Source organism: Homalodisca vitripennis, chromosome 4 (genome assembly GCF_021130785.1).
Source record: "Homalodisca vitripennis isolate AUS2020 chromosome 4, UT_GWSS_2.1, whole genome shotgun sequence".
Lineage (NCBI taxonomy): Eukaryota > Metazoa > Arthropoda > Insecta > Hemiptera > Cicadellidae > Homalodisca > Homalodisca vitripennis.
Window position 1 is genome coordinate 33,724,799 of NC_060210.1, and position 25,544 is coordinate 33,750,342.

At 34.7% G+C, this 25,544-nt stretch overlaps 1 protein-coding gene across 1 annotated transcript in view; it reads left to right on the forward strand.

Moving 5' to 3' along the window:
- Positions 1-25,544, forward strand: part of LOC124359146 (protein FAM166B-like) — a 78,117-nt gene that overhangs the window by 43,072 nt on the left and 9,501 nt on the right. Inside the window, exons 2-4 of the mRNA XM_046811637.1 lie at positions 17,724-17,799; positions 23,106-23,286; positions 25,109-25,333. Of these exons, the coding sequence (XP_046667593.1) occupies positions 17,724-17,799; positions 23,106-23,286; positions 25,109-25,333 (482 nt within the window). The remainder of the gene's footprint in view (positions 1-17,723; positions 17,800-23,105; positions 23,287-25,108; positions 25,334-25,544) is intronic.

Genomic DNA, 25,544 nt, shown 5'->3' on the forward strand with positions numbered 1-25,544 from the left:
CCATAGAAGTTCTTGGTGTGCGAGAAACGGTTTAACTATTTTCACGCAGCTGGACAGGTTACGATGCACGTTTTACAGTAAAATGTAAAGTCTAATTGTTGATGTTTTCGCTGATTCTTCGTGTCGTCAAGGCTCCATAAATTATGGGAGGCAAATTCTTATAGCCAATCATCATCAAGAATGGTAGAACTCATTGGGCAACAATGATTATGGTAACGTCGAGTTTAGCTGAAAGTTTAAGTCAACTTGCCTGTCCCAGTTACTGTGATGTACTGTTGCACTACCGCGATTTCGTCACGGAATTAATATATTCCGGTACTTCAATTTAATTTCAAGAACATAAACTCGGTTTAATGAAATTGAGCCGGGGTAACCGAGATCTCTTCTGTAATTAAACTGCAATAAAACGGTATTGAGCATCAGGGCCTTTGTGATAAATATGGCGATTTAAACTAATTGGGTTAGAGAAAATGGCAATTACATTAGTTTAAATACCCTTTACACAAATTGCAGTTAAAATAATTTGGATGCATATAAAAGCGTATATTTATATAATTATAAATACGCAAATTTTAAAATTTCAATTAGAAAACTTCTTATCGTCTTTCACCAGATTATTGTAGTATTTTGATTTTCTGAGAATGAATACAATATTGAATGACTGAGCGTTAGGTAAGTATTCTAAATAGATTAAACTGTTACGCCAAACTACTTTATTCTCAACGTATATTAATGCAGAACAGTACATATTCTGTTTTCTTTTCCAGCATAGCTAATTCTCTTGTCACGTGATACGTTCTGTCAATTGTATCTATGTTCGGTTGAACCTCGCGGAACGCCCTGGAGTATGGAACGTCTAAATGATGAAATGTTTTGTCATAAGTAAATGAAGTACACGATATTGTATGTTCACACAAAGTATTGAGCACTTTCAGATGTCCAAACAACGAGTTTTCGAATTATCGTGCAACACTTTTTTATGTGTGTTACTTTACTGAAGGTTTGTTTATTTTCACAGATATTGGATAAAACATAATAATTGTGTGCATTCTGTAGCGTATGGTTAAAAAAATGTTAAGTCAAATTTTATTAAATATTTACTCATTGTCCAGTGTGTGAAACTGTATTTTTATACAAGGTTCTTCATTCGGTTGTTTGGTAATGATTAGTCTTGAGTATCCGAATGACGATAATGCGATATATCCGGACATTGTTACCTAGGCAGTAGTGACCACAGTTATTCAGTTCTAAGCCACAGTCAAGCGAGTCCCGAACCTCCACCTCCTTGACCCAGCCTGGGCGCGAGGTAAACTTCTCCCCTACATGGTGCTCGGCCGTCTCCTGCTGCTCAGGCCGCTAGTCGCCGTGCCGGTCCAGGCCGCGCCGCGCAGCTCCACGTAATAACTTCCTTCTCGTAATCGCTGTGTGTTGTGATTGTGCACAGGGACTCTGGGCCAAGGTCAAGCACTCAGCTGAGAATCAATGGCCCAGGAAATGTAACTGGAAACTGTTCGTTGTCGCTAAATTAGGTATACTGTATTACGTATTACATACACGTATTGCATTAACTCTTAAATGATTTAATGCGAAATGATTACAATCCAATATATGAGTTTATAGTCCGTTCAAAATAAACTCCGATTTTATGCATTTCAAGCTCAAACAGACAAATGAGCTGTATAACTGTCCTGAAAGGACTTAAAAACGAATGTCTCACTTTAAACGCTTATTGCGAATAAATTATTCTATGTTTACATAGCCGTTTGTTTCTCACGAGTTTATATATATATATATATATATATATATATATATATATATATATATATATATATATATATTATCACAAAAGATACACTACACTTGTTAATATCTAATTCTAAGGCTAAGAGAAGAATAAATGTTGAACTGTTATTTTTATTATTTATAATTACACAAAATTTGCATTGCGTAGACAAATAAATTATTATAAGACTTTCTGTTCATTAATTTGTATATTTCCAATCAATTAGGCTATTGTAATTTATACAAATGTATTGATTACTAACATAATTTTATAAGAACTCTATCTCCTGGCATCGTTTATATATGTATATAGCCTAATTGATTGGAAATATACACATTAATGAACAGAAAGTCTTATAATAATTTATTTGTCTACGCAATGCAAATTTTGTGTAATTATAAATAATAAAAATAACAGTTCAACATTTATTATTCTCTTAGCCTTAGAATTAGATATTAACAAGTGTAATGTATCTTTTGTGATAAAATTATCACAATGTTAAATATGGTTTTTGATATTTACAAACAGAAATTATATAACATGAAAATGCATTATACGTATTAATTTATTATGCCAGAGAGGAATAAATTAGTAATTTAGTAAACTTACGAATTAATTTAAATGTTTTAAACTAAATCTGTATTACTTTGTTTTAAATACTGATGGAGCAGATTCTTCTCGTATATTTTCAGGAAAATTATTCAGCAATCTTACTACATATTAAAACCTGTTTAGTCTCTGTTGTTATAACCAATTGGCCTACCTATTTCCAAAACTTATAGTCTAGTATGAACATGAACATCCCTTCGTTGGATTAGATGAGTTTACAAAATACAGAATGACAGTTAGTTGTCACCCGGAATGGGTTCCAATCCCACTGTTGGTGTTGTTCGTCCACCATTTATACAAATTATACGTGTGTTTTGCCTTCCGACACAAATGTTTGTTCGCTTATTTAAACACATATGCGAAGGAATCCGTGTACGATCTTTGATCAGTATTACACATCTATATTTCTGAAAATTTGGATAAAGATATACGAAAATTGTTTTACACAGCGATTTGAACAGTCAACCATTCACAAGGTCTGTGTTTTAAAAATATTTATATTTTTAGAGAAATCAATTTGATTTCAATCTGATTTATTTTGTCATCTCAAATTTCGTAACATGTCATATTACCGGTAAAAAGCGTTATGAAAATGTACACGAGATTTTAGTGGCTGTAGCGATTTATTTATTTATTTCATTTCAACGGTCAAAAAACAATTTACATTTATTAACTTATGATAGATGATTAAATCATATTTAAAGAAAAGGGCCAAACCAAACATGCAACTGGACTCTAAATCAGATCTAGGCATAATTAACGTATAATTAATGTAATAAGAAAGGTACAAATTATATTACAAATTAGTGATAGTATTTAAAATAAATTAGTGATAGTATTAACTTAAATACACTACTGCAAAAGATGTGATACCATATGGAGAAACAAACAGATAAATAATAACAGTGCAAATAAACTATAAAATTATTAACAACAATGAAAGATAAACTTTAAATGAATAACAAAAGTAAAAAAATATTAACATTAATGACTGATAGTGGTAAATAAAAAACTGAAAAAAAATTTAACTTAAATGCATATTGCGATTCTCCACAATATATTTTATATCGAGATAGCCAACAGGAAGTGTTAGTTCTTCAGCTAAGCCATACGTGAATTAGTATTGCCCGACATCTGATAGCCAGCAGCACCACGGCTCACAGAACAGCAAATAGTAAAAGGCTTCTACAAACTCTGGTTTATATTTAGGCATGAACAGATGATACTGTTCGGAACAGAAGACAGAATATGATATTCCTGACACATAACAATACCGTATGTCTCATATTTGATTTGGTTCGTCATTGCACATGCCTTGACTGTAATCGGAAATTTACTCGAATGCATGGAAAGAAATGATACTTTATACAGGGGGAGTACGTGGCAATTTTTTCTGAAGCTGTCACCAAAGGCTATTACGCCTATCGATTTGCGCCTGCATCGCTACGGCGACAACCTGCGAGCTATGGGATGTGCGTGTTGCGTGTTCTACAGCTAGCAGGCGCGACAACCTACTGTCAGACGTATTCTGTGTGAATTAAATATTACTCAGCATTTTGCGACAGGACGATATGGGCATTACCATAAAATGCTAAATCAAATATTGTTTCAAGATTATTTAGGATGAAAATAAAATATTTTCTCAACTAACAAATACTACTAGTCTGTGAATGGTATTACTAAAGGCGCTAGCAATCATGATATAATGCGTTACAATGAAACAAGAAATCAGTAACACTACGTTTCGAGATCTGCAATCTGATCTCTTCTTCAGGTAAAGAACTAACCTAATACATAATTACAAACTAGGTTAAAATAAACAAATCTTACAAAAGCGTTGTGGCACGCCTAGGTCAGGAATCACAACCACCATGTTGTTTGTCAACTTCACTAACTCTAAAAACATGCACTTAATAAAAAACTATACACAACACTAATCATTAAAACTGAATGCTCTGCCATTCTAAAATAAATTTTTGGGATATACTTTTTCAAATTACGCAAAAGGTATATTACTCTAGAAAGCCTACTACACACACCCTGAATGTGAGGACCCCATGAGAGTTTTGAATCAATGTTGATTCCTAATAGCTTGACATTATCGCTAAAGCCTATATCTTGTGAACCAAGTTCTAGAGAGCTAAGAGTGAAAAGAACAGATTGAGTGTTATTACCATTTAACAAAAGACCATTGCTATCAAACCAGTTTTCACATTCTTTGAGACTGTTGTCAATTTGGTTAAAAAGAGTACTTACATTAGGAATTACTACAAAACAATGTTGTATCGTCAGCATACATAATTGATTTACATATAGAAATGTTTTTGGGAGGTCGTTTATCATGACTAGAAAGAGAAAAGGGCCAAGGACCGAGACCTGTGGCACTCCACTCTCTACCCCTGCCACCTCAGAAAGTTTGTTTCCAAAGCTAACTTGCTAAGTGCGATTTTTAAGGTAGCTACGAAAAGAGTTAAGTTCGGCACCATCAACGCCATAATGTTCTAGCTTCATGAGAAGAATATCATGGGGAACACAATCGAAGGCCTTTGTCAGATCACACATGGTGGCGACCGTACCCGCACGATTTTCAAATCCACCAAGGACGATCTCCACCAAAACCCCGACCGCATCCACTTTCGACAGGCCACCCCTGAAGCCAAATTGAGATTCTGAAAACAATCGGTTAGACTCAAGTGATTAACTTGGTGTATCACCACTTTCTCAATAATTTTGGAGAAAATAGGCACCACAGAGATCGGTCGATAACTGGAGGGACTAGACGGGTCGCCCTTCTTAAAAATAGGGACAACTCTGGATAACTTGAGTACATCGGGGAATAATCCCTTATCTAGACATTCGTTTATACAGACTGTCAAAGGCTGTACTATTAATAACAGTAATTTTTTTACAAGATCAGTGCTGATGTCGAAGATATCTCTACACTTGCTAGGCTTAAGACTTTTTACTATTTTTATCACATCATCAATTGTAGTGTACCGCACTTGTGACGTTTACCCCAACTATATGAGCTAACTATATTCTGACGAGAACTTAGCGTTCGACTTTAATTATATTAAGATAATACGTAGTTTTATTTAGTCAGTTTTATAGGTCGAATATAACATTGAACAATATAGGTTAAGTCCGGGAGGGATGATTAAAAAACTAGCCGCTAGATCGTCACTAGCAGCGTTCAGGTGTCATGGCGTACTGTGTTAGTTTTTCAGAGAACTCCCGCATTTTCAGAGAAATTGATCTGCTTATTTCAAAGTTATTTGAAGAAATAGATTTCAGGTGAGTGTTTTTTTAGATTGTACACTTTTTTCAATTATTGTGCAGTAAACTACTATTCTTATTATGATTGATTTAAAGCAAATTGATTGCATAACACTTCATTTTAGAGCACTACAGCGCCCTGTCATTGACAGAGGCAACATGACCGCCTTGTCCATCTCTCCCATGCGATCGGGAGACATCCCTCCCATGCGATCGGGAGAAATCTCTCCCATGCGATCGGGAGACATGTCTCCCATGCGATCGGGAGACATCCCTCCCATGCGATCGGGAGACATCTCTTCCATGCGATCGGGAGAGATGAACCATGTCGTGTTGGGATAGATAAACCGTTGTTTTACTATATTATTTTTTATATTTGGTTAGGTTTCCTTAAATGTTATGAAACAACTAACGTATTATTTATAGGGAATTAAAAAGAAATGACAATTGTATGTAAATAACCATCTTTGTGACTCAGTTAAATTGATTGGGAACAATTTGGCGTATTATATGGTTAATTAAATTTGCCTGTGTATATCTAAACAAGGCTATAACTTGTATATTAATGACCTATAGCAGGATTTTCAATTTTGTATTTTCTGTAGAGTTTTAAGTAAACCCATGGGGTTTCATAAGATAACATGGGTTATATCTTTGTTAGAAAGAAATGCCGAATAAGTACGTACGTAAGCAGGGTTCTCTACGTGCCTCCTGGATGGAAGAAGACGTGGTAGAAGCTGTGGAAGCAGTAAAAGAGTATCGCATGGGTGTAAATGAAGCTGCCAGATATTTTAATTTTCTAAAACTCTCAAAAGAAGATTACGTACAAATCGTTGGACAAAAGGGCCTTGTGGTCAACCTTCAGTCTTGGGAGCTATTTAATGAAAGAAGGATGGTACATCACATTCAAATCTCCAAACTTGTGGCTTTCCTCCCACACGAGATTGTGTACGTTTAATGGCCTTCAAACTGACTGTACAGATGAATATTAAGCACAACTTTGATCCAATTAGCCAAAAGTTGGATATCACTGGCTAAAGTCATTTATGGAGTGAAACCTTCAAACACCTGTTAGAAAATCGGAAGGAGTGTCAAAAAAAAATAGGGCTCTTGCGATGAACAGAGAAGTTATCACTCCAGAGCCTGCGATGTAACAGATGAGTACGTATATGTAAGTAGGTATAGTCTAACACTAGACTGTACAGTATAAAGTAAAAGTAGCGGGTGGCGCGGCAAGGCACCCGCGCTGTTATCGACTCAAGGGCCTGCGATATAACCGATGAGTACGTACATGTAAGTAGGTATAGTCTAACATGAGAGGGTACAATATAAAGTAAAAGTAGCGAGTGGCGCGGCAAGGCACCCGCGCTGTTATCGACTCCAGGGCTTGCGATATAACCGATGAGTACGTACATGTAAGTAGGTATAGTCTAACATGAGAGGGTACAATATAAAGTAAAAGTAGCGAGTGGCGCGGCAAGGCACCCGCGCTGTTATCGACTCAAGGGCCTGCGATATAACCGATGAGTACGTACATGTAAGTAGGTATAGTCTAACATGAGAGGGTACAATATAAAGTAAAAGTAGCGGGTGGCGCGGCAAGGCACCCACGCTGTTATCGACTCAAGGGCCTGCGATATAACCGATGAGTACGTACATGTAAGTAGGTATAGTCTAACATGAGAGGGTACAATATAAAGTAAAAGTAGCGAGTGGCGCGGCAAGGCACCCGCGCTGTTATCGACTCCAGGGCTTGCGATATAACAGATGAGTACGTATATGTAAGTAGGTATAGTCTAACACTAGACTGTACAATATAAAGTAAAAGTAGCGAGTGGCGCGGCAAGGCACCCGCGCTGTTATCGACTCCAGGGCCTGCGATATAACCGATGAGTACGTACATGTAAGTAGGTATAGTCTAACATGAGAGGGTACAATATAAAGTAAAAGTAGCGGGTGGCGCGGCAAGGCACCCGTGCTGTTATCGATTCCAGGGCCTGCGATATAACAGATGAGTACGTACATGTAAGTAGGTATAGTCTAACATGAGAGGGTACAATATAAAGTAAAAGTAGCGGGTGGCGCGGCAAGGCACCCGAGCTGTTATCGACTCCAGGGCCTGCGATACAATCGATGCCGCCTACCTACCTGTCCTGTCATCTTATCTTTAGACTGATTGTTGTCTTCCGGCTGTGTATAATCTGGGTTTTGACGTTGCAAACTTCCAAACAATTTGCAATTACCGAGCTGACAGACCGTTCACTTTCTATGCGGGGGCAGTGCAACCTCGTCCTTACTTCATTTTACCGTAGAGTGTCAAATCCAGTACGGCAAATAAAGTAGTAGTAAAGAGAAGCAACTTATGGTTTTAATTATCAAAAATATTAACTCTGAAAAAACAATAATACATTTTGGGTTTTTGCGTAGCCCTGCCAGTCACTACTATGTGTTGTTCTGTACAATCTCTTGTATCAATATCAATACAATCGTTGGGGCAGAAATGAACAATTGAAAATAATTTGGATGATCCAAACCAATAGACGTAAAAGATCCAATAATGCCACTATTCTCTCGCCTAATTTTACTTTAATTGCATTTCATTTCATTTCTAAACAAGAACCAACAACAACAGAAAATACAGCTGTTGTACATTTAGTAATAAAGGTTTTCTTGCCTTGGTGGTTTGAACAATCTATTTCTTCGGCATCGTTTTAATCGCGTGGTAGTTTACAGTTACATTTATTGATAGTTATACACGTTTCTGAATCCATTAATTGTAAAAGTGATTTATATTTTTAATAGTTTCATGAAATTATGCGTTGGTTTTATGGAGGTGGGAAGACAATCTTTGTATCACGTCATATGCGCAATCCGTGCTGCGCTTTGAAGACTGGCAGGGCAACCCTGTTATTCGCGTTTTTTTTTTCTTAATTATCGGTTCTACAAGAAGATGGCTCGAAGAGTGATTAAAAGCATAATTCGGCGATTCCACGATAATTTATTTAGCAACTACGTCACGTTCTGGCATTTGGTAAACATATTTGTTTTTAGTGGAATCCATGAAGATTTTCAATTTTGAGACCTTATTTCTTATAAAAAATTCAGAACTTCGAGATTGGACATGAAATGTTCTATACCGATGGAGCGAGGTGTGGAAAGAATCATTAAGTAAAGTGTAGTGGGCAAGAAAATGTTCTTACAGCACTGGTCCAATGTTACAAGGTCGGATTTCGTTGAGGCTGTATGCACATTTCAAGTTATATATGCTTGTCACATATAAAATGGTTAAACTGATATACAAAGTTATTTATTCAGCGATTTTCTCGTCGCCATTATGGTTACCCATAAGACAAATGTACACATGTTTTAGCTCATTCATTCATGTACCGTAATCGAACTCGATGACACCTATATAATGAAAGCTGCAAGCAAAATTTCAAGTATATAGTTCAGTTCGTTCTCGATGTATCATGCGAACAGTTTTATAGATTAGACATAAGTTATTTAAGCCCAGGATTTGATAACGCTCAGTAAACTAAGATCAATATTACGAGTAAGTCATCTTGGCAACGCCACACTGTCTTTCCCGCCTCTGATCAACCGCTGCATCATTTTATGAAACCAGTACAAATATAAATAATTTTACAATCACTGGATTCGTTAACGATTATAACAACGATGAAATATAGCCTTTCTATTACCTACTGACTATATCGATGCCAAGAAAAGAATGTAAAGACCACAAATAAAAAAAGATTTCATTAGAAAATATATGACTGCATTTTTATGGAAGAAATAATTTTCTAAAGAATGTGTAAACACCAAGGAAAAGACTCTTTTTAACCTTTTATTACAATTTCTAATGCAATCCGTTCATGGTATTAAATTTATATTATAAAGCTGTATAAATAAGTTTAAAGCTGATGGACGGCAAAAAGAAGTAAAATAATCTGTAGGCTACTTGTTCCTTTCCAACAGCGATAAAAACTTAAAACAATAGTGTTTTATATCAGTTTAAACCAATTCTTACTTAAAATACAAATTCGATACATATAAACTAGTATAAAATCAGACGAGGAAAACAGTGAGTGACACGGTTGGATTGTTATAGGTTTAGTTAAATATATCTTTCACAGTAGCTGTAATCCCCGGTTTTCACACCCAATTTCCTCTCCATGGCATCATCCGGTTTAAAAGGTATACTAACAATTTCTGTGATATGTGATGGTAATTGTCAGATAGATATTCCATTCTTCCGATCCATTTTCTAGTAATTGGATACTTAATTTTTAAAAAGTAATGATTTAAGCAGCTATGTGTTCTAGTTATGGAATATGAAGTCGAAAAGCAAATCAGTTTCTATGAACACTAAAGGGATAATGTAAATCTATGGTATTTGGTTGAATATACCCTATTTACTATCTTATTATTTAAAGACAATCGGATGAGCTCTAAATTCGGAGTGCATAGTTCTTTCCTAATGATCATCCATGATGTCATAGAACCCCGTAATTAATTTTTGAACGTAAATAGGCATTTTAACTTAGATATTATATCAGTATTAAATGCTCATGCAAATTTTAGATAGAATCGCAAAATAGTATTAGTGATATTAGAACAAAAATTAAATGTTATTTAAGATTAGGACCATTTCCTGCGGGAACATCCCTGACTATGTTGCGTGCCATTCCGCTCTTGCACCGCTTTTTATCTCGGACTTCTAAATTGGAAAGTATGCATAAGGTCTCTATAACCAGATAAAATAGAGAATATGTCCTCACTTTCCAATCTCTCATTCGCAGTTCTCTCCCACTCCATTGGTATTCAGCTTGGGAATATATCAGTTTATAAGTCTGATTAGAATTGAATATCTGATCATTTCAACACACAATCATGTTTTATGTATTATTTTGTATAACCTTTGCAATTATAACGGGCTCACTGCACTTGATTGTTTTCTCCAGTTGTAGTCACTGAGAGAACGGATCGTCAAACAATAATGGTAAAACATTGTATACTTAGCATTTTCTATCATTTATAATTGAAAATATTTCAAATTAAAACTACCAAGTTTCTTTTATGTGTAATCTATGTTCTAAACAATATTACATAAAGGGCCAAGGGGGGTTAAGGGAGAGGGTTAGGAGGGTTTACATAAGGGAGGGGTTAGGGGGGTTAGGAGTTAAGGGAGGTGGGGTTTATTGAGGGGGGCATAAGGGGGGATTATTAAGGGGGTGGGTTTAAGGGGTTATGAAGTGTCATTACTATAAATGCAAACATATGTTTCGGTATCTCTTATTATTTTTAGATCTGCATGAATTCCAGTGCTTAAACTAAATTCATACAAGATTTCAGCTTATGCAGCTCGGTTCTGTATATTTTACGTGATGGAAGTCATACATACTCGTACATACATACATCTAAAAATACTTCAAATTTACAATTTTAGTTACATAAATATACTAGTTTATATCAAGGAGTCGACATGTAACCTGGACAACTCTAAATAATGTACGGCATGATCGTGCAATTAGTAAAGATAGGAAAAGTGACGGAGGATTTTATACGCACTTTCCGTTATTCATTCCATTCAGAGACGTCACGACGTTCTCCTAAAGAAATATATCGGCAAGAATCCTGGGAAATATAATAAACCTTTGGAACTTTTGCAAAGGACACAACAATCAAAGTTTAACCGTTCGTTAAAAACATTTACATAGTTGAGAAAGCTCTTTTACATAAAGGACTGAAAATTTATAAATATTTTCAGTGAGGAAACCTTACTAGAATACATAATTTGGAACGGTCTTAGGCTTTTGAATTCCAGTTTAGTACCATTTCTTACACATTTTTACGCAAACAAGACTTTTTTATCCATCCTATAATTTCCAATTTATTCAAAGTTCATGGGTTGGTAGTGTAGGTATTGTGTTGTACACAATTAGTTAATTCCTTATAGGTATGTTGTTATCTAATTTGCAACTAGTAATTCCAATATTATAACATAGTTAATACAAAACCACCAACGAGGTCGAGAGCATGTTTGGCGGTATTCCTTGGTGAACTTATTCGAGAAGATCCTTTGTGATATTTCTTCATATGTTAAATAATTCACCACCATTTAAATATTATAAGTTGTTTGCGTGCCAAATCTAACCGGATGAATTGTTATTGTGACTAAGTAGTTATAGGCTAAATAAGTAACGGGTTATGGTACGGGTAAATTATATTTTCAAATCACAATATATTTGAAAGATAGTTATGTTTCATGTGTAAACGCGTAAAGTTAACTTCAGTTTAAAATTATAAAGTAATATATTAGTTTTTTTTAATTATTGAGCACATTTGACTTAATGTTATTTTATATTTAATTCACTGATAGACGGAAGCGGTATGGAAATAATGCAAAACATTCAGGCCTGACCATTCAGAGCCATTCCTTAAATTTAATTTTAAAATTAATCTTTCAATAAAACGTGTTATACTACCATAAAAAATACACAGTAATAAGGATAATTCACTGTAATTTCACTTACTACTATAAAATTAAAATAAACTCATAACGGTTGATTATCCAACAATATATGTCTTATTTTATCTATATCGTTTCTGTTCTGTTAGGTTCAGAACCTATTTGTCACAGAAACAAAGAATACCAGCCAAACAATTACACCAAATTATGTTTGTTTACTTGTAGATTTTTAAGATTCGTCCATCTTTGTCATTAAATTCTATTTTATACCTTTAAAACGAATCACATGAATGGTGTTGGATATCTTGGAATAATGTTTATCTAAATGCTAAGATGCCTCATTAAAATTACATTTTATAGTGTAAAAATGAGCTTTTTCAATCTATATTTGTTATATACAGTATAAATACGAGATCCAAGCTGTGGAGCCTATTGTCTAATGTTGCTGCTGTGAAATATTGTAGATGGCCGCAGGAAAGCGAAACCAGCAGCAGAATTGGCGTTGCTTCCTTAGAAACTTTTTTATTAGAAGAGACAGTTGACTGGACCCAGAGCAACAAAGCACTCTGAAGATTGTGTTTCTGAGAAGTTGTGACTCTATATCGTCTACGCAGCATAAAATACAAACACTATCCAGAAAAACTTGCTTATTGCTCACTTATAACAAAAATTGAGAAACACACTACAATAATAATTGTGAGATAATTAAAAACTATTATTTGACACTTACAATTACGCTTTCATAAAGCTGGAAGATAAAACACTCTCAATTTGGAACGAGGGTACACATGAGCTAAGGATCTTTGGTTACCTATGGTAAAAATTAACGCTCTATTTGTAGTTTATCGTAGAAATATAATGATAAAATAATCAAAACCAATTGAAAAGAATGAATTTTGGTTATGAGAACCGTGAGATAATATTTTAGAGGCTCGATTAAGAAGGACCACTTCACACTAGGCAGTGAAGACGCCGAACACACTGATTTTAACAAGAGTTCACTAGGTTACACATAATGAGTTTATGAACAGTGTATATTCAAATAAAGTGCAGAAAATAAACAGTTACCTTTGTTTTCATGAGAGGTACCTAACCGTAGACTGCTGTTGTTGAGGGCCAGGTTGTGATCAGTAAGTGTGGAAATAGGCTGCTGTCTTGTAGGCAGGCGTGAAGACGGAAGATGTCCTTCACGGATTCACTCACGCACAATACGACCGCAAACAAATAGTTCATAACACTGTGGCCAGTCCTGTAGAGCACGGTAGACGCGGGTGTCCGGGAGCAGAGACGTTCTGGTAGAGATTGCCAATCCAGAGCACTGACTTTAATGTTAATGTAAATGTACAACAAATAGAGATAAACTAATATTTTAAGTGAGAGAGTAACACATGGGGGAGAGAGTAAGTATGGTCAGCAGTGGCTAGAGTGTACATAAGTGCCCCAGGCGGGACCGAGAGTATAATGAGCAAGCGTGCCTACGCTTGCAAGGTGGGCAATTGATAAGTCAACCGTTGTGATTGGTTGGTGAGTGTACAGTAAACAGCTGATTCGTGAAACAATGGTTCATTGGTCTGTCACTGTACGTGAATATTTTAATCCAGTAAGGAATGGTATTGTAGGCACTAGGCCCGCAGAAAGAGATCTAGAATTAATGTAGTATATACAGTTTAGTAAAATAAAGGCAAATATAGAGTATAAATTGCCCCAAAAAATATATACATAATTATTGTTCAATAAAAGTAGCCTTTTCATATTAGGCAATAAAAAAACAAGTTATTTAATGCAATAATACTTAACACCAATTTTGTAAATAATGTATTCTAGATATGTTCTAGACGTAATAATATTGCTCAATTAGATCACACGGCTACAAAATCTAGCTGGAAGGTGGGTTTAGGAACATTATTCCAGAAACTAGTAAATTTTTTTAATATGTAATTAAATGCAGGCATATCTTTCAAACACCATTTTTTAGAACCAAATAACCAATTAAACATTAACCCGTAACAGCCCAGTGTACACATGGACACGGGAATAAGTTGAGTACTTAAACCGTACAACCTAGTTTAACCATCTGGACACGGGGACAAGTTGAGTACTTAAACCGTACAACCTAGTTTAACCATCTGGACACGGGGACAAGTTGAGTACTTAAACCGTACAACCTAGTTTAACCATCTGGACACGGGGACAAGTTGAGTACTTAAACCGTACAACCTAGTTTAACCATCTGGACACGGGGACAAGTTGAGTACTTAAACCGTACAACCTAGTTTAACCATCTGGACACGGGAACAAGTTGAGTACTTAAACCGTACAACCTAGTTTAACCATCTGGACACGGGGACAAGTTGAGTACTTAAACCGTACAACCTAGTTTAACCATCTGGACACGGGGACAAGTTGAGTACTTAAACCGTACAACCTAGTTTAACCATCTGGACACGGGGACAAGTTGAGTACTTAAACCGTACAACCTAGTTTAACCATCTGGACACGGGGACAAGTTGAGTACTTAAACCGTACAACCTAGTTTAACCATCTGGACACGGGGACAATATGAGTGTTCATTTATCACTTTATTATCTTAGCTGACACAGGTTAACCTAGCTAATGTATCAATTGTTTAACTCGTAACATCCTAGTTTAGCCATATGGACACAGGGACAAGTTGAGTCCTCGCACTGTGTCAATTTCTCACTTTATTATCTTAGCTGACACAGGTTAACCTAGCTAGTGTATCAATTGTTTAACTCGTAAGAACCTAGTTTAACCATCTGGACACGGGAACAAGTTGAGTCCTCGCACTGAGTGTCAATTTCTCACTTTATTATCTTAGCTGACACAGGTTAACCTAGCCAGTGTATCAATTGTTTAACTCGTAACATCCTAGTTTAGCCATATGGACACGGGGACAAGTTGAGTCCTCGCACTGTGTCAATTTCTCACTTTATTATCTTAGCTGACACAGGTTAACCTAGCTAGTGTATCAATTGTTTAACTCGTAAGAACCTAGTTTAATTATCTGGACACGGGGACAAGTTGAGTACTTAAACCGTACAACCTAGTTTAACCATCTGGACACGGGAACAAGTTGAGTACTTAAACCGTACAACCTAGTTTAACCATCTGGACACGGGGACAATATGGGTACTCGCACGGAGTGTTCATTTATCACTTTATTATCTTAGATGACACAGGTTAACCTAGCTAGTGTATCAATTGTTTAACTCGTAATAACCTAGTGTAGCCATATGGACACAGGGACAAGTTGAGTCCTCGCACTGAGTGTCAGTTTCCCACTTTATTATCTTAGCTGACACAGATTAAACTAGCTAGTGTATCAATGGTTTAACTCGTTATAACCTAGTGTAGCCATATGGACACAGGGGCAAGTTGAGTCCTCGCACTGAGTGTCAATTTCCCACTTTTTTATCTTGTTTGGTACGGGTTAAAAAATTTAACAAATTAGAACTTTTGTCACAATGAAATTAATTAGGCGTGCGAAATAAAAACATGTGGCAATGATTAGGGCAATGATTACTGCATATAGTGTGAATTCTATAAAGATGAACAAGACAGCAATTAGTGGGCTATGGATGTCAGGTACCTCGAGCTGAGTACACGTAATGCTTTTTATATGGAATGGCCGCTTTAGGATACGAATACTTGGTCCATTTTGTCCATTGCTGGTTATACACATTAATAAAGTTATTTTTATCATTTCGGGCTCCTTGTGTTTTTTTAATTAGACAAGGAAACCTCCTCCTCCTCCCCAACCTAATTATCTATTTAAAAAATGGGATTGGAGATCGAGATGTATGTAGTCTTATTTATTCATATAATTATAAGTCACATAATAAGAGATGAATGTTATCACTACTCCAAAGAGCTCTTACTTTTTATGATTTATTTGTATCTGGCCGTTTCTGTCACTTATGTGTTTAAATAATTAAACTAACAAATTTGATCGGAAAACCAAATACCTTTCAAACAACTTTTAATGTCATAAAATTGTATAAACGATAAAAGACTATTTAATTTCAGTAAAGACGGGTCCACTAACAGCACTTCCTTTGCAGATAATATTAGAGGTGTTTTATATTCTGTAATATAATATGTTAGTTCAGTTAATACATGTGGGGTAGAAACGGCTAAATACGAAATATATCAATACAGATTGTACGGGATATGCGTTGTAGTTACTTTGATTATGTATCAATCTTTGAGAATGGTATCTTTGTATCATGTTTGATTGTGGTTAAACGCTGTCTAACGGCAAACGAAGGAAACAGTGATTATAATTACGTAGCAGAAACCATTAAATAGTTGTTAACTTAAATCGAGTATCTTCTGAAATAACAAAAAATTTAATTTTGAATTAAGTTAATATAGTAAATTATAGAAAAAGGTTTAATATATTAGCGTTATCTATGTTATAAAGAACAAAACTAGCTTTACCAGACAAATTGTCTGCCACTCAATCCTCATATGATGCAAGGTTTTTTTCACTAAACAGTCAAACTGCACGTTATAGTAAGTGAAAAATAGGGTTCAGTTCCGTTGGGTAAGGACTTGTTTAATCATTATTAAAATTAAATTAGGCTGTTTTCGGTTATAAAAATATAATAATTTAAAAAGTCGTTTAACAGGAATTAGTGCTTTTGTAAATCAATACTGTTCTTGCCAACTCAAATGCTTTGCGGAGCACGTTTCCTTTGACATTACAATGACAAAATGTAAACATTTATAAACAGTAATTGAGTTGTGTATGATGTTATGGCCTTCTAATGTAAGATGGCCATTTATGGATGGAGCATATGATGAATTAATAACTCTAAAACCGAGTAGTTAATAAATATAAAACATACATAAAACGGAGATTGGTAACATTCAGTGGTGATTTAGGGTTTAACTCTTTTTCAAACACAAAGAGCACTTTTCGTGCAGAAGTTAAGAGAAACAAGAATAAAAGTATCGACTAAGGCATTTCTGCTGGTATAAACCGTCGCGTGCTGCAGTATATGGTGTCTTTCTCTTTTCCCTCGCCTATCAAGGAGATTCCGCAACTTGTAGTGTAAAGCTAAACAAGATTAGTATCTAATTATAATCTATTCTCAATAATTCTTTATTTATTGAGGGGCTCATAATTTTTCATGGAATCTATTAATGAATCAGATTATTAGAAACGTGATGAGTGCGTGTTTGAATTACCTAAGTAAATAAAAGTTAAAACGATGTTAAATAAGTCAGTACGCAAATTATCCAGTTAGAAGTTTGTTGCTTGCTACATATAAATAAAACTATTTATGAGAATCATATAGTTACCTTATGAAACAAATTTAGTCCACCAGTTATAAATTCCATAGATAATAATACGCTGTTTATAATGTTAGTTTCCTTATTACAATGAGGAAAAAGCCCGACAAGACTGTGGGAGTGTCACGTATATGTGTTCTGATCAAAACATACAGCCTTGTAGATTACTGTCTGCCAAGGTCATGTGAACTTTACCTAATGTAGAGCTCTGATAACTTATAGACGCCACCAGTTGTAAACCAATGTTGTGTGTGTGTGTTACAGATACACTGGCCATTGCCCGACCCTCAAGTTTAGGATAGGGAAGCGATATGGTGCCAACACCCAGGAGATCATGAAAGTAAGTCACCGTTGAATACTTATCTCATTTTGTATATTAACATAGTATGTATAGATTATCGAAAACTGTGAAGACCGATGTATTTCTCTGACCGATGAAAAAAATGTCAATAGCAACTCAGATGACTATATATAGACGTCATATTTAAGTTTAGGTAGCAAAAAGCGAAGAACCTCGATAAATTGTGGCATAATTAACATAGTTAAAAACTGACCCGTTGCCAATAACATATTGTATATTTTAAGTACATTTTGTAGTGAAAAGAAAATCTGTAGAAGAGAACAATATTACTGACCATTACACTAGGATTAGATGTCTAAAATTCATGGACGCAGACTATAAAATTTAAGAAAACTGCTGTAATTCGATAACGTAATTTACTTGTAATTCTCGTTTTGTTGTGAAAATATAATTTTTGAATCATCTTAATATTGAAAACAAAATAAGATTTGTGACATTTCAAAATTAATATTTGGTAATATATTTATAATTTTAAAAGTTATACAAAGTATCTCTAAAAAGTATACAGGATGTTATAGACCACCTGTCCACTACTTATGCCAAAAGAATGGAATGAGTCATGACCGAAAACGATTAAAATTAAGCTAAAGACACATTCCCAAATAAAGGTTTTTATTATCATTCAGCGTACTACGATATATCACTCTTGATAGAATTATGTTTCGCACAGTTGTACTAAATTATGAGACTTCATAAGCACTATATATCTTAAATTACGAGTGGCTCCTAATTGAGAGGTTTTACATTAAAGATGGTACAATTAGTTTTTGGTTCGGATAAGTGTATTTTTCTTTGTAAAGCCATAGTCCTTTAAACTAAATTTCCTGAAGACAAACATGTACAAAATATTTATTGATTACTCAACGAGGTATAACAGGCATTTAAACTAGGAAATATTTAGGCAGGTTTGTAACCAGGCCTGAATTAAAACGTCTACAAATAAAATGTGAATTTCTTACAGCCAGGTCAGGATTTGCTCATGGCCATTAAGGGCTATAGCCCAGGGTCACAGATTTCTGCAGGCCCCAAATCGTGGTGGAGAAACTTCAGAAAGATATATAAACTAAAAAACAATGTTTAAAAAGTATATTAAAACGATATTGTTAATCATAACGGAATATAGAACAAAAAATGTGGGATCTACTAATATTCATATAGAATTTTAAATTCTTGATAATTAATGAATGTTTTCGTCAGCAGTTTCGTAGCTTCAATAAAATGTGACAGCAGATGTAGAAATGGTGCACTGTGACAGAATGCTGGTTATGTAATTAACAATTACGAGTTTTTCACAAATAAACCAATACAAATGTTTGGTTAATTTAAAAAAAAACTTTAATAATAGTAAAATTGTATTTGTGTGAGTTCTTTCGTTTTAAATAAAACATCGTTAGATCCATATAACTGAAATAAAAATGGTTACAGTTACGTAACTAGCGTCTTATAAATAACATTTAATTATCATTGGAGTGATTGTTTTTAAATTAATAAAATCGAATAAGAAAGAAGCTTATAAAATGTACAGTACTGTTTCTAGATATGATCTGGGTTGAATTGGGTATTTTTTAATATCAATTTACATGAACTACTACGTTATAATAATTGCGGTTAGTTTCACATTATATGTATTCTACTGCTATTCAGGGTTTTAAGGCCTAACATGATTAGGATATAACAATTTGTTTAAAAAAAAAAGAGTTCACCGTCGAATTAAGTTATTTTATAATACAACTAGCTTTTCCCCGCGGCTTCGCACGCTTTTTGTAAGCTTTGATCGTGTATGAGCACTTCAGGTTCAAGTGAATTATATTGTCAACGCCGATGTAGAGTTTACCTTGTTGACACTATCAAGAAAATCTGCCAAAAGCGTATGTTTATAGCCATTGTACACGTACATGTACTTAATAATAAAGTGGTCTAACATTCTAGCTATAAGGCCAAACAGAAATTCGTTTGAAAAACAAATATCCATAAAAACTTAGCGCCTTCACATAGTGTGTGGTTATTATACAAAACTATCTCGTAATTGTAGTTTACAATGTGCAGGCGCTTTGATAAGTTATATATTTTTCAGCGCCTCCTGGTGGTGAGTTACATCAATGGGCATAGCATATAAACCTTCTACGTGAAAAATATATATACATACAATTTTCATAATGATCGGTCAAATAGTTTCTGAGTCTATAAAGGACAAACACACACACACATTCATTTATATATATATGTATATATATATATATATATATATATATATATATATATATATATATATATATATAAGATAATATCCAAACATTTGTAAAACAAAGATCTTTAAAACCCATATGAACGGCAGCAGCAACTGAGTAATGCACGGTTTACGCACAACGGAGTAATGGCATCTTATGTAACTGTAGTGACATTATTGGTGGCTTTGACTTTTAAAAGAGAATATGCAGCGCGCCTATATCGGGATTGAGTCGCATAGAGTTTGACAGATGAAACATGGTTGGTACTTTTGTGTAATAAATTTACTATTGCCTTTTCATTACTTTTTTTAATAAATAGCACAACAATTGAAAGTTTCAGATTGCAACAGATTTTAACGTTTGATGATAAATCTTCGAATTTTTCTATATAACAATTAGAAGGCTGAGGAAGACGATACGGCGGGCATCAGTTTGGGGAGGAACGGCGAATCGCGATAGCCCATAGGCAGAAAAGTTTCTAATCAACCTCTGTTTGCATTATACAAGTATCCTTGACTAACAGATTCAGTGAATGGCATTTACTTTAAATTAATGACAGTTAACTTAAGGGATTTGTTTTTAGTAAATTATCTTTTAAGACAATGTTTATATAAAACTTTTATTAATTATGTAATAATTAAAAAAAACGTCATTCATTCCAGTTATATTCTAGGTACATATTGTAAAATATTGCGTGTCTTCAACAGTTTTTGGGCCTCATTAAAAGATATCCCGAAACATGGAAAAACTATGTTACAATGTATGGAGTAAGTTACACGGGTAATGATAACAACACGTTTTAATATTTCATGTAGTCATAAGACAAATTAATTGAGAAAACCTCTTTTGTTAGTTAACATTAAAATCGATTAAAAACTATACTAAGAATTGTTTTTGTTATGGATACATAACATCTAAAATTCTAGTGTTCGTTTTTTTGAAATTAGAGGTTCAAAAGTTTGCCTGATATTTCATGAATTAAATGAGACACTTTAAACAATAACAATTTTTACTATTTCCAAGTTTAAACGTAAATTAATGCTATTATTAATTAGGTTATTTGAGTAATTTATTGTTGGAGAAATACATACAAAATAGTCGGAACATAGCTAAAAAGGCATAGTACGATTTATAAAAATACTAACATTTACTATTTATTTCGTTCTTAACCTTCAGTCTATGATAAATAAACAATGTTGCATGTTTAGTCATCTGAGAACGTTTCCTCAGTTTTCAAGGAAGTAAATCAGCTGTTTTGTTCAACAATGGGAATGTTTACGGTTCAGTACGTTGATATCAGTAACTCAGTTTAACGCAGAACCTTTTACGAAATGTTACTGAAACATGTTTCACGTGAAATGTTATAGTTTACTGAAACATCTTTGAATACCATTATTTGAAACAGCTTAATTCAGCAAAGAAACATTCGACATATTGATGATATTATTAAACAAGTGCCTTTTTAATTAATTATTCTACGGCTTTTGATCGGATCGATCAGTTTGGGCTGTAGCAATCACCACTCAGGGAGTGGCCTTCTCATCACTCAATCTCACTAAATTCAGAGCATCGACATTCAAAATAATAACCATATACAAAAAATATCTAAACAATAAAAAATCATAACAATACTTCTTCAAAAATGTTATTGGCTAATGGGAGGAGATAATTCATTTGCCAAAGTGTTGTCAAGAAAATAATATACAAATTAGTTTTCGATGTGCAATTGTGTTTTACAAACCAGGAGAAGTCGAGATCGAAAATACGTCTAAGGGTCGTACATTTTTTCCGTTTGGTGAACAACGGGTTTTATCATGCGTGAAACAAAATTAAACTTACACATTTTATGACATATATTTGTATAACATAATAACTCAATATAGTAATACTGTCAAATTTACACATAAAACAGCTGTATTTTCACACTAAAACAATACAAATCTTTGAAGCTAACGCTCTGAAAAGACTTGGAATTGTGTGCTAACTGATTGTTCAGATCTCTGTTACAAAGAAAGAAAACAAATCACTTGGACCAAATTAAATAAAAAAAAAAACAGCTGTTATTTGTGCAGTATCATAATAGATTATAATATAAATATTTTGCCACCAACATCAGTTCTGTTGTCTACTTTGTCACTGACATTAATTTAAATACGATTTAAGTAGCTACCATTATTTTAATGGTCTTCCTGAATATAATATTGTTATTATAGGTGTGTTTTTACTCAGTAAGAAAACTCTATCTAGGTTCAGAGTAAAACCTTCTGTTACGCCACTGGTATGGCGATCCTATAAAAATGATGCATATACTAGACTTATAGCAGTATTTCTACATTAAAGCCGTACATGAATATGCAAAAGCTAATAATAATAAGCTAATAAGTAAGCAAGTAAGTAGTAGTAAGTGGTAAGTTAATATTCTTTAAGCTGATCAAATATCTCTGGATAAAACTCAGTTTTTAATAAATAGTTTTTATTTCAACCAACCAGTAATTGAGTTTATTATTGGCAATTTTAAGAATTAAAAGCTTTACAAGATATAGTGTCTGTTACGTGTTAAAATAATTCAAACACAAAGTCGGAGTCTAGCTTTGTTTGCTAAGCTCACTCTTGGTATGATGGTATGTTAATCAAATCAAGAGACCAATTATTATGAAAATGCCTACTACGTCATCAGAAGTTATGCACGGAATTACATATTATATTGCCATGCTTTAGTGGCGATAGCCGAACTTTACGTCGTTGGATAGTCGTTGGACTTTGGGTATGAGATAGAAATAACGCAGGTTCAAAACCTGTCTGTAACCGTTGCACTTTTTATCACGTCAATACAGTCGACCTTCTACTGAATCGACTTTCCCCATTGTTCTGTTTGATAAGGTCCTTGCAGAGGCCAGTGGCACATGAGGACGGGTAGAATAAGGCTTAAAAGAGGATCGGGTTCCCTTTTCTTTTCTTTTTATAAGAGAAACCTAATAGTAAGAATACAGTGTGTTAAAGTAGTCTTGGTTTGTGGAATGTTAGTACTTGTAGATTATTCGCAATATGCCTGTACAGGACCTGAGTGACCGAGGGGTGCTGAAGCGCCATGTCGCCGACCAGTACCGCCAGGCCGACCCTCTGCAGGCCATGCTCACCAACGGCCAATTCTCCGTCATAGAACACGCCAAGGGTCAGACCAGAGACCTCAAGATAGACTCCTCGAACCGGTGCCGTCGCTACATCCTGGGATACACGGGTAATTGATCAACTCACCAACAATATAGCAATCAAATTAATTACCTGAAATAAAAATAATAATCTGTTGAAATAACATTCTAATTATTTTTATTAAATTGGATTAGGATTTTCTAGTCTTTGATTTAGTTTTATCCAATCTAGTAACAGTTAATTCTGTTATGTGGCATCCGGGGACTCCCACACCCATGGCTTACTTCTTAGTTGGAGGATCGAGGTCAGTGCGTGGAGATCTCAAACACTGTCTCAAACAAAATTAAGATACCTCATAGTGTCCCCCAGGGCTCTATTCTTGGGCCTCTTTTATTCCTGATTTTTGTCTGTAGATTGAATTCGATTAACAAGAAAAACTGATTCAATATACTGACGACACGGCAATCTGTTTTACTTTTTTAAAAACAAATCATAAATAATTTGGAAATCACTGCATTTATGGAACTGTATTCGTGCGTCCAGTATTTCACTGAACTGAACTTGATAAAAAATATTCGAAATCAAGTGTCTTAAGCTTATACCTTCTAAAAAATGAACATACAGAGGAATTAGCTGTCTCTCTGAATGGTATTCTTCTGGTGAGCTCAAAAAGATTCTAGGGATGTTTCTTGATGGAGAACTGACCTGCGTTTCCTCAGGCGTATAATTATGTACTGCGCCACGTAGCAAAACTCTGGACCCTAATAATTATAAAAAAAATATTACCAACTTTGGCCTCATCCATTTTCATTTAGCGTATGGAGTGAAATTATGGAGAATTTGTGCCAAAATCAAGATAAATCGTTTCTTCAGACTATTGGTAAGCTTAATTACAGAGAGTCATGCAGGCAAACTGTTGGGGGTTAGGTTTTATGACTACTTCTATTTTTATGAAGTGATCATATCTGTAGATTAGGGTGCTCCCTAATACGTGATGGGGACGTTCGCCATTATGACACCAGGGGCAGGGACAACTTTAGAATTCTACAGTTTCAGATTGATGCTGTCTTAACGTTTCATGCAACAAGTTGGTGTCAGATAAATCAAAAAGCTACATCAGAAGGTAAAAAAAAGAGTTTTACTCTGTTGATGAGTTTATGATGAGCCGCTGGGATATATATGATGTCTGGAAAGGCTGGGTCTTGTGTTCCAGCGAATGTGTGACATTTTAAATTTGACTGTGAATGAATGTTAGAGTGAAAATGAACATTTTATAATTAACACAGTGTATGAGTATTTTTCATTTTTTATACAAAATAGCTTAAAGATTTCATAAAATATTATAATAAAATATGATCCAAAGGTGGTTTTATCTGATGGTGATGGACGTTTCTGGTTTGCATTGGAGTATTTGCTTGATGATGGCAGGAGATGCTTTCAAACAGATACGATTTGTAAATGAGATGATCTAAGTGTTATTGTTTCTCAGGTCGATGTATTGCCTGCCTGATTTTCACAACATATTCAAGCCGGCTGAACTGACGGCCATATCGACTGTAGCTCTATGAGAACACTGTTAAACCTTATGTGCTTTTACGACGTTATTTTGTAGAATTACGAGAGCGGATGTCTCGTTATAAATATAAAATTAACATGCATATCTATTACTTCTTAAGAAAACACCCCAAAGTTGTTCGTACTTAATCGTTTAAATATTCAAAACGTACACCGTTTCCATGCGTTTTAATTATATCTTTAGAACGTAATATCTCTCTTAACAGTACGATAAACAATAATGGGATACAAGTCATGAGGTTTAACATTGTTCTTATGAGAGAAAACACAAGGTAGGTTTTATAGAGTCGCCTCTTAACTAATTTGAATAATAAATTTACTGATAAATTTTGAAGGCTATATTCCTGGGATGCACTTCCGCTACGGGACGTCATTCCGGCGAGCAGCGGACGCGAGCGTTGACGACTTCTCGCGGCGCATGTCTCAGGAAGCCAGCCGTCGGGCCCTAGAGACGCCCCTGAGGGCACGGAGTCGCAGCGCCCCCCGCCTGGTTAGCATAAGGGCTCGTGACCAAGTGAAGACCTCACTGGATCAGTACTGCCAACACAACAAGTTCCAAGGTAGACATTAGTGAGTAGTTTCACATAGTACAGTATTGTGATTATGATACAGCCTTTCTCACACAATTTCTAAAAACCACATGATAATAAATACGATATAAGCATAAATTATTGCACTTTCAGTATTATATGTGCTTGCCTTACAATTTATTGCTATAAATAACATAGTATCAAATATGGTTTAAAACCCACTTTATCTGTATTCTACCAG